Genomic DNA, 11,153 nt, shown 5'->3' on the forward strand with positions numbered 1-11,153 from the left:
ACTTGCCTGTTTTCAAGGAAAAACCGTTCCATTTACCCAGATATTCCATTAATCAAGGTGAAACAGTTTTAATTTAAAATTGAAACTGTTCCCACTGATTTAATTATTTTTCACTGCATCATTAATATTCTGAAAAGAAATCAAGTGAAAATGACCAAGATAAATCATATGAGTAAGTACTGAGAAAGGAAAGTCAGAACTTAAAATAAAACAAAATTTATATGGTCATCAGAATATCAATCAGGATTTATCAATGCATTACAAAATAACTTAGAGACAAAATCTTGAAACAAAAACAAATTTCATTAATATATTAAGAGAATACATTCATGAAATGGAAATTACATTAGTACTTATACAAGATTTCCCTAAGCTACTAAACCTAACATCAACAGCCTTAGTCCTAGCTAAGAAGCCTGACAAAGCTGATGATGAAGAAAAACAGGAAGAAGACGAGATTAAATCATTTCTTCTTCCTACTCTCGACAAACAGAATGGCGAGTCGGATGATTCGCTCTTGCTGGCGTAGAGCTTCCAGCCTTTCCTCCTCCAATCGCTCCAGATGGCGATGGTAGTCCATATAGAAGAACAAGAGGTGGGTCAGTACCTCCTGTGGGACAGAGTCCCATATCTCCTCAGGAATGGCCGTGACGTGCCATTCCTGCTGCCAGTCGGCACAGCTTAGCTCCATATTGAAGTTTTGGTAGTTCAAAAACATGTTGTATCTGACCATTGTGTTTTTGAAAGAAAAAGTATGAAGGTAAGTTTGTGAGAAAGAGTTTGATGGGAAGGCTGATGTGAAGTGGCTGCTTATATAGGCAAGAGAATTCCAGGAGACGTAAAAGTATTTAATGCTGACAGGTAGAATTAATTCTACCTCGTTTCCCCAAATTTGGAAAAAGAATAACATTCATTGGAAGGAGAAAACATGGTTTAATGCGCACAAGTAACAAGTAAAAGTAGACTGTTCAAGTACGAATACCATTAACCCTAACCATAGTGACTATTAATCTTCCACTTCAACATATTCTAGTGTGAACCGAGACTGTTATCAAATTTTATCCACAGATAAGCCAAGTAAAGAATTAGACTGTAATATCAGAACTTAGACTTATATAAGAACTTAACAGTCATCAGAACATAATTTCTTAACTCGAAAAAGGAATGCCTATCTGAGTAAATCCTCATACAAGTTCTGAGTTATACTCTTCAGAACTTAATCGTCAGAATGTGCAACCAGAACTTGTCCTCAGAATTAGTGCAAAATGACACAATGACTGTTTGTCTAAAACAACATAGACCACCACAGTAATTTTCATCATTCAGATGGAGTGATTAGTGTGTGCATTAAGCTAAATTTCAGACAAGGAGTAAAGTTTGATTCACTTCAGTACATCTTAGAAATAAGGCATAACTAAAATTTTGCTAAAGAGCTGTCATTATCCTGAAACCTACTGATGAATGAGTTCATGCTTGAGTCCACCTCAACTATTTTGTGCTAATTTTATGCATCTTTTTAAATTCTATTTTACAGTGGCTTCTCAGTGTAAGTGAGTCACGACTGCTTATCAGAATTTATGCTATTATCAGAGTATTTCTCCAGTAATCATAGAGTGTGAAAAGTCACCAAGAAAATATTTTGCTTTTCTAATGTATATTTACTTAATACCAGCAATGCACTTGGGTCTTCCCTTCCACATTTTTACTCTAGATCTCAAAGGAGTACCTGATTTTATTCTTTGATCCTTTTGACTTTTCTTGTTATAAGTGAGGTTTATCAGCACTTAGTACATTCAGCAGTTTTACTAGTATCAGAACTTAACAGATGAGTAGCATTATTCTAATTTGTGACTTAGTAATAAGATAAACAAAGTAAACTCCACTAAGCTCAATTATCAGAATTTGCTTGTGTCATAAAATTTCCACAGAAATAACTACTTCTTACATGGGATCATTTGTTTATTGAAGACTACTAGGTCAGTATCTAACACAATTATCCTCATAGGATTGAATGGTTACTTAGACAGACATATCACTCATCAGAGTTTAGAAACATATATCAGACAACAGTCAGTACTTAAAAAACATTTATCAATTAATCACAGAATACACAAAGAGATTAAATTCTGTAAATACTGATCATAAGGTCTGATAATACAGAACAAGACTAAGCAGGTTTAGAGAAAGAACCTGAAATCATTCCAAGTTCATTTACCAATCTTGTAAAAGTGGCTTCACAAAGTGGTTTTGTGAAGATATCTCCTAGTTGTTGATCTGTTAGAACAAAATGCAATTCCACTGTACCTTCATCCACATGTTCCCTTATGAAGTGGTACCTGATGCTGATGTGCTTTGTCATAGAGTGTTGAACTGGATTACCTGTCATAGCAATAGCACTTTGATTATCACAGTAAATAGGGATTTTGAAATATGTTAACCCATAATCCAGTAACTGATTCTTCATCCAATGAATCTGTGCACAACAGCTTCCTGCAGCAATATACTCTACTTCTGCAGTTGATGTGGAAATTGACTTTAGCAAGTTTCTGGTGTACTTAGTTTGACAAATAAAAGTGCCTTCTTCATTCTGCTTGACTTGAAGGCCCAGAAAATAGCTAAGTTCCCCCATCATACTCATCTGATATTTTGACTGCATTAGTTTGACAAACTTCTTGCAAAGTCTGTCATTTGTAGACCCAAAAATGATATCATCAACATAAATCTGGACGAGAAGTAAGTCCTTTCCATGGTTGAGGTAGAACAGTGTTTTGTCTATTGTTCCTCTGTTGAATCCACTTTCCAGAAGAAACTGAACTAAAGTCTCATACCATGCCCTAGGAGCTTGCTTAAGTCCATAAAGTGCTTTGTCAAGCCTGTAGACATAATCTGGATGTTTGGAATCTACAAAGCCTGGAGGTTGTTTAACATATACTTCCTCCTCCAATTCTCCATTGAGAAAAGCACTTTTCACATCCATTTGAAAGACAGTAAACTTTTTGTGAGCAGCATAAGCCAAAAATATCCTTATGGCTTCTAACCTAGCAACTGGTGCAAATGTTTCATCATAATCAATTCCCTCCTGTTGAGAATATCCTTTTGCAACCAGCCTTGCCTTATTCCTTGTAATTATGCCATCACTATCAGTTTTGTTTCTGAACACCCATTTTGTACCAATGACAGATCTATTCTTTGGTCTTGGCACTAGGGTCCAGACTTTGTTTCTTTCAAATTCATTTAACTCTTCCTGCATTGCTTGCACCCAATCAGCATCTTGAAGAGCTTCTTCCACTTTCTTTGGCTCAGTCTGAGAGAGACAAGAATTGTAAAGAAATTCATTTGAAGTACCTGTTCTAGTTCTGACACCTGCATCAGGATTTCCAATTATCAAATCAGGTGTATGTGATTTTGTCCACTTCCTTGCAGATCGAAGGTTTTCTCTAGAACTGGATGCTCCCCCATGATCCATGCTGTCTTCATTTTCATTTTCTGATGCTCCCCCTGAAACTATGCTCTCTGAGTTGGATTCTTCAGAATTTAGATTTTCAGCACTGGCAGAACTTGGCTTATCAGAACTTGACGAATCAGAACTTGAAGAGCCAGATGTATGTTCTGATGTTTCTTGAGATGTGGTAAGATCTTGAGTATGCTCCCCCTGCATAGGTGCATCTTCCTTTGACGTAGTCACCACAGTTTCAATAACATCAGAGTTTAATCCATCAGAGTTTACAGTATCAGGACTTAGACTGTAAAAGAATTATTTTAATGGCTTTCTTGAAGTATCCAAAGAGAATTGTAACTAATCTAACACGCTCATCTAACCTACTATGCATTAAATTGGCAAATAATCTTGCACAAGTTTTCATTAGAGGACCAACATATAATATTATCATGATATCACTACACATGTATAACATCATGTTTGTGCATTATGATAAAGAGAGATAATTATATGATGACTCTATTAATTCATGTTCATTTATAAATTCAGTTACAGTGTCATACCATGTCCTTGACGATTGCTTGAGTCATATACTAATCCATACCAACCTTTAGTGAGCTTGTGAAGAAGAGATATACAGAGTCCAATTGATCAGCAACTGCAAATTCCATGAACTGTTGTACGTTGACTTCTTCTTTTGACTCACCAACTAAAAGTGCACTTGTTCACATTCACCTTATAGATATTGAAGTTTGAATGTGCATTGGGTGCCATATATGTCATAATATCCTCAAGTCTTCTCACTGGTTGTTTTTGTTAGATATTGCTTCCAGATAATAACCTAGCATCCAATTTGGCCTTGTCCCTCATAATATTCCATTGTCATCCAGTTTGACTTTTGGTTATCCTTGTACCAATTACAATATTGTCATTTGGTTTGGATACTAGCTTTCCTACAATCTTCTTTCTGATTGATTGAGTTCATCTTGCTTTACAATCACCCAATCCAGATCTATCAGAGCTTCTGTAACTTTCTTAGTTTCTTCTTCAAATAAAAAACTAGAGAAATAATCATTCATGTTCAGTAGCCCTGCTAATCATTACTCCACCATCTAGATCACTTAAGAACTTGACTATGGGAATGGTCTTGACATCAAACCCTTTGTCTCAGCAGATATGTTCTTGTTGTGTCCTCTTGATTTACAATGTGGTGTTGAGTCTGACTAGTTGATCCTTCTTTTGCTCCCTCTAATTTGTTGCTTGGATTTTCTGACAATTCTTATCCTTTCTGAGTAGCTTCATTAAAGTACTAAGTTATGTAGTTACACTACCATTCCACTGCTTGGATATGAATAATCATTTCCATTAACTTCACATGTAACAACTTGTCTCCTGACTTAAAGATGAACCTCCTCAAGGCCGCAATTCTCCCCGTCAATTTTTGAATGTCCTTTATGGAGTGTAGCAACTCCATATCTAGGATGGCTTTGATTTTATCGGGGTTTGCCTCGATTCCTCTCTTCGAGACCATGTGACCCAAAAACTTTCCAGACCCAACGCTGAAGGCGCACTTAGCTGGGTTTAACATCATCTTGTGGTGCTTCACCACTTCGAATGCCTCTCTGAGGTGATCAATGTGATCAGTATTAGCTAGACTTTTGACGAACATGTCATCAACATAGACCTCCATGGTTTTTCTTATCATATGAGCGGATACCTTATTCACTAATCTCTGATAGGTGGCTCCTACATTCTTTAGTCCAAAAGCTATAACAAGATAGCAAAAGACACCAAAGTCAGTTATGAAAGATACCTTGCGGGTGTAATTTTTGTGCATTCTAATATGATTATAACCGCTGAAGCCATCTTTGAAGCTTAGCTTCTCGTGCCCGACAATAACATCGATCAGGATGTCAATCCTTGGTATAGGGTGGCATTCCTTAGGACATGAATCATTGAGGTCAATAAAATCGATGCACATTCTCCACCTCCCATTGGATTTCTTGATCATCACAGGGTTAGCCAACCATTCGGGGAATTGTAGTTCCTCGATGAATCCAGCTTCAAGGAGCTTCTCAGCCTCCAGCTTAATGGCTTTCAACCTATCAATGGCATAAGTTATCTTCTTCTGTTGTACGGTCTTCCGAGTCAGATCGGCATTGAACCTGTGAGTTATAAGGTTGGGGTCGATCCCAGGCATGTCAGCTACTGTCCAAGCAAACACATCATTGTTCTCTTGCAGTAACACTGTTAATTGGTCCCTCAAGGGTTTCCCCAAGGATTCTCCAATTTAGGTGACCTTATTAAAGTCTAACGGGTCTAAGGAAATTTGGACCAAGTCTTCAGTTGGCTTCCTTCGATGCTCATCATTCTCACAAACATCCATTGCTTCTATTAGGAAGACCAACCCCTCAGTTCCATCGGGCCTAATTACTGATACATAGCAACTTCGGGCCATCTACTGATCTCCTTTCTCTTCTCTGACACCGTTTCTGGTTGGGAACTTGTACCATATGGTAGGTCGAGGGCATAACCTTAAACACGTGAATCCCGGTTCTTCCCAATCTTGTGTTATAGGTAGAAGTTGCCTTGATAACCTGAAAGTTTGACATATGTGTGGCCTCTCTGGTCTCTTCCCTAATAGTTACGGGAAGTTGAATCGATCTTTTTACTTAACACTCTACTCCATTAAACCCGTCATTGGTGCATTAGAGGGGGTCAGTTGGGAGTTAGTGTACCCCATCCTTATAAACGTCGTGAAAGAGAATGTCTATGGAGGCTCCGTTATCAACCAAAAATCTCTTGACAGGACAATTCCAAAATATCAGGGCGATAACTAAGGGATCGTCTTGAGGGAATTTCAAACCATCAAGGTTGGGGTCGCCGAATTCAAGTGTCATCTCAATCTTAACACATTTGGGCGCGTCTTCGACAATACTCATCACCTCTCTGGCATAAGCCTTTCGAGAGTTCTTTATTATCCCAGTGGCTGTTGGCCCTCCGGAGATTATATTGATCACTGGCCCTCTAGGCTGTGGCTTTTGACCTCTATTGTTACCCCGTTGATCATCATCTCTCTTGTGGCCTCCACCATCGTCGCCATTAGTGAATCTCCCACACTTTTCTGGACGGAGGAGATACTCAATCTCATCCTTGAGCTGTCTGTATTCATTAGTATCATGACCAACATCCTTATGGAACCTATAAAATTGGTTCTTGTCCCTCTTCTCGGGGTCTCCTCTTAGTGGCTTCGGCAATCTGAAATACTTGTCTTACTCAATTTCTATCAATATTTGGCTCCTTGGCGCATTCAGCCTGGCGTGTTCAGTGAACCTCGATCCTTGTTTCTTCTTGGAAAGGGGATTAAAGTTCTTGCCGGTTCGAGGATATTTGTCCTTGGCATCATACTCTTGGTTCGTCTTCCGCTTCTTGTTGTCAGTGGTGTCATTGTTTACCACCATCTTCGTCATGCTTTCCCCCACCTTGATGTATTTTCCAATCCTATTTTGGAGTTGTAACATGCTTTTAGGGGTGCTTAGCTAGGGACATCTTGAAGAACTCATCACTGGTTCCTTGTTGCAGGGCTATAATAGCTACCTTGTCATCAAGATCCTTGACCTTCAAGGCTTCCTTTGTGACCGGATTCAGGTAGTCTCTTAAGAACTCCTTTGCTCCTTGCACAATGCCCATGAGAGAAGCTGAACTTTACTTATGCACCTTGCCACTAATAAACTTCTTGATAAAGGCTTGGCTTAGTTCTCCGAAAGACCCAATCTAGTTAGGGGGTAGTCGGTTGTACCACCTTTGAACCATACAGATGAGTCCGGGGAAAGGCCCAACACTTGATAGCGTCATTCACGGGTTGCAGTAACATGGCGTTGGAGAATGTCTTGACATAATTTGCTGGATTGCCAGTACCATCATATGCTTAGATGGTGGGAATTTTAAACTTCCTAGGGTCATGGATCCTTCCTAGGAGGAGTCCGTTTCTATAGTGGATACAATGTTGGTGTTATTATAGACCTCATTCTTAGGTCTGCTTGGCGGGCCTGTCACATAGCTGATTTTGGGTCGTGGGCTACACGACCCACTTTGGGTCGCGGTTGTCATAGTTTGCTCGGACTATCAAGACTCATATTGGGATGCGGCTCTGATGACCTACTTTGGGCCATGGCGTCACGGGTTTGACCAGTCAATTTTAGGAAATAATTAATTCAGCATTAATTGTGTTTTTACAGATTACTTTTCATCCATATCAAAGACTTTATAATATATTGACGGTTTGTAAAAATAAAACAAGTATATTAGTAATGTGAGGTGTAGAGACCTGAATCGGCGGAAAGACGGATTTAGGGGTATGACAATGGTAATTAGACAAATAAAATCAATGTTCCTAATTTAGTAGAATTTAATAAATTATGAGTATTAATTCCCCCCCCAATTTTTTCATATTTTACACTAACTATAATTTGATAAAAGGAGAAATAGTAAAAACATAAAAAGTATAACAATTTTAAATTCTCTTGTTATTCTGTTTTTTATTATCTAAAATCGTATAAAGTTTTAAACACTAATATTAATCTTTCAAATTTTTATTGCATAATAAGTAAAACTGCTCCCGCAAGGAATTGCTGTAATGTTACCTCTAGCAATGAATACTTGCAGAAGTATTTCAGTAATGCTCCATTGGTGGTTGGCCTGAAGATGTGTACCAAATCCCTATATATAATGGCTATTAATGTATTTTGGTTTATATATGTATAATTAATCTACTTCCTGATAGCCTATATTAAAACAAGCCCAATAACAGAGGCCCAGGGCCTAATGAGAAGAGCCCAGGAAGCACTCAGCTTTAACCATGGAGAGCCCAGGACGCGTGGCTACATCACCACCATCCAGGTACCCCGGATCCAGAACATTCCTACGGTCCGGATTCGATAGTACTTTGGCGCATCCCAGGCGTCCACATGCCCTACAGTCCAAAAGACACACCTACGGTCCAGATTAAAAGGTACAAACTCCTAAACCCTAATAGGAGGCCTATAAAAGGCAGGACAAAAGGAAGGTTACAGGTTACACACTCTCTCTCACATATACTTACATATACATACACGCGTACACGCCATAAAAACACTTGCATAAGTCCCATTTTGCCTCTTTTCTCCCTCAAGACCCTTTCTCATTCTCACACCGGAGGTGCCGCGGGGACGCCACCCCCCTCCGGTTCTGTTTTGTAGATTCCCACCCTACAGCTACACCGCACGCCGCCGTCATTTCTGCCAAAACAGAGCTTAAGTCCGGGCCAAGCGAGGAGAGGACCCCGGGGCGAATAGGGATTATCATTGGCACTAGAAGGAGGGGTCGAACCTCCGACCAGTGGTGTTCATATCCGCCACTTCTACCCTACCCAACAACTCAGAATACCACTCCTTAGTAAGAACGCCACTCCCAATCTCTCAGATCTGTTTTTTACGAGTTATATTACTATAAATTTGTGGTATTGTTGAATAACCATGACGACAAGAAAGAGCAAAGCGACTGCCTCTACTTCTTTCCTTCCACCTCCGCCCCAACCCAGGGACGGGGATATGGAATATATAGATGAAGGCCCCCCATAACCCAGACTCCCTCTCAAAACCTCCAACCAGGAGACCAGAGACTAGTCATTGAGAGAGCTGCCCACAAGCATACTGGAACTTCAGCCAACCCTTGGGGAAACATGACCCCGGATCAGATACAAGCTACGATGGACCTGTGGAAGGAAAAGCTTAATGCCGAACCCTGAGACCCGCCCAGGGGATTAGCAAGAAGGGTTCGGAGAATCCCGGGGATCCGTCTTTGATCGGATTGCAAAGAATTTGAAGAAACCATCAGAGAATGCCAGGGATGAAATAAAGAGAGCTGCCCTCCAAGAGAGAATTTGGAAGGAAGAAGAAACCAAAGCCCAAGAAGCTATCGAGAAGCGAATCCGGGAGGAATAAACAAAGCTAAAAAGAAAGGCACACTGAATTCATGTTTCTTCCGATTTGGAGCCCGAAAAGGAGACCAACCAAGAACAAATGGCCCGGGCTCTTCGGGATCTCAAGAGGAAAGTAGAAGGCGATATGGAAGTGGGTGCGGCAGCCACCCCGTTCAATAGAAAGTTAGAATATACCCCCATAGAATCAGGGCTCAAACACTTCAATTTTGACTCTTTTGATGGACTAGCTGACCCCGAGGAGCATCTAAACTATTTCGAGCAAATCTCCAATATTTATAATTATAGTGACCTAACAAGGTGCCGGTTCTTCGCGTCAACACTCAAAGGGGGAGATCAGAAATGGTTTAGCCGGATTCCATCCCGGAGTGTGGACTCCTGGAAAGACTTCCGGGAGATATTCTTAAAAAGGTTCAGGGCCAACCAAATAAATGAGCTACAGATGTGTCATTTGGAGACAATCCAGCAAAGAAGCAAGGAGTCCCTCCCCGAATTTATCAAGAGATTCCAGGAAGCAGTCAATCAACTCTCCAACTTAGAAGAAAAGGAAGTAGTAAACATCTTTCGGAGAACCTTGCATCCAATATCCTGTGAAGGATACGTAAAAGATTTGATTCACAGAGAACCCCAGAGCCTGGCGTCTGCTTATGCCTTGGCATCAAAGTTCATAAAGGAAAATGATTTTCTCAAGTCAATGAAAATGAATTGGAGAATACATGATAATGACGAGTCCCCGGAGCATCGCTTGTCGTCCCAAAAAGACAAAAGATATAAACTGGACAGACAGGCCAACTACATTCAACAATCCCGGGGAACCCCACCCCGGGAAAGTTACGCTGAACCGAGAAATAATGAAAGAAAGCCTAAGGCTAAGAGAGAGCCCAAGCCGGAGCCCGAGTGGACCCCCCTCAACCGGCCCCGGGCCGATATTTTGTGCGAAGTCAAGTGTAATCCATTTTATTATCCACCGAAACCTTTACTAGCACCTCCCGAAAACAGGGTCCGGGACAAGCATTGCGGCTACCATGAAGATCATGGCCATACCACAAAAACTGTTCTCTCTCAAGATGTTCATAGAAGACCAGATCAAGAAGGGAAACATGAACCAGTATCTTCAAAGGAGGTCGAATGACAAAGACAAGGCCCCGGGAAGTGGCAAAAATATGGTGAATGTTGTCTTTGTAGGCACAGCTTCTCCGCCTCGGAGCCCGGACCCAGAGAAAGACGTCATGATGATCCAGCCTTTGGAAAATGAGCCAATCTGTTTCTCTTACTCTAATTATGAGGGACTAGATCCGGATCACAATTTGGCATTGGTGGTAACCCTGGATGTCGCAAATAACGAGGTAAAAAGAATTTTAGTTGATAATGGTTCCTCTGCTAATATTGTATTCGAGCACACACTTAACAGGATGGAGCTCGACCATCTCCGAATGGACCCCTATCTTGAAGATCCCTTGTACGGATTTGGAAACACAATAATTCCAATTTGGGGCATCATTTATCTTCCTATTATCTTTGGAACTGCACCCCATCAGGTCTCTCATATGATGAAGTTCTACGTGATAAGCGCAACCTCATCATACAATATGATCCTTGGAAGGCCCACCATCACCAAGCTCAGGGCAATCCCCTCAACTATTCACTTAAAGCTCAAATTCCCCACCCCGGAAGGCATCGGAGAATTGAAAGGAGATAGGGAGATGGCATGGAGGTGCTATGGTCAAGCCTTGGTCA

At 40.6% G+C, this 11,153-nt stretch overlaps 1 protein-coding gene across 1 annotated transcript; it reads left to right on the plus strand.

The window, feature by feature from the left end:
* The first annotated feature begins 9,498 nt into the window (after positions 1-9,498).
* On the plus strand, positions 9,499-10,548 carry LOC141704710 (uncharacterized). Its single transcript, XM_074507898.1, has one exon. It carries the CDS (start codon positions 9,499-9,501, stop codon positions 10,546-10,548), a length of 1,050 nt encoding a protein of 349 aa, XP_074363999.1.
* Positions 10,549-11,153: the final 605 nt, after the last annotated feature.

Source organism: Apium graveolens, unplaced genomic scaffold (assembly GCF_009905375.1).
Source record: "Apium graveolens cultivar Ventura unplaced genomic scaffold, ASM990537v1 ctg816, whole genome shotgun sequence".
Classification (NCBI taxonomy): domain Eukaryota; kingdom Viridiplantae; phylum Streptophyta; class Magnoliopsida; order Apiales; family Apiaceae; genus Apium; species Apium graveolens.

Bases quoted from the DNA above. Each gene is read 5' to 3' on its own strand.
- LOC141704710 (XM_074507898.1), top strand. From the start codon at position 9,499: ATGGCCCGGGCTCTTCGGGATCTCAAGAGGAAAGTAGAAGGCGATATG.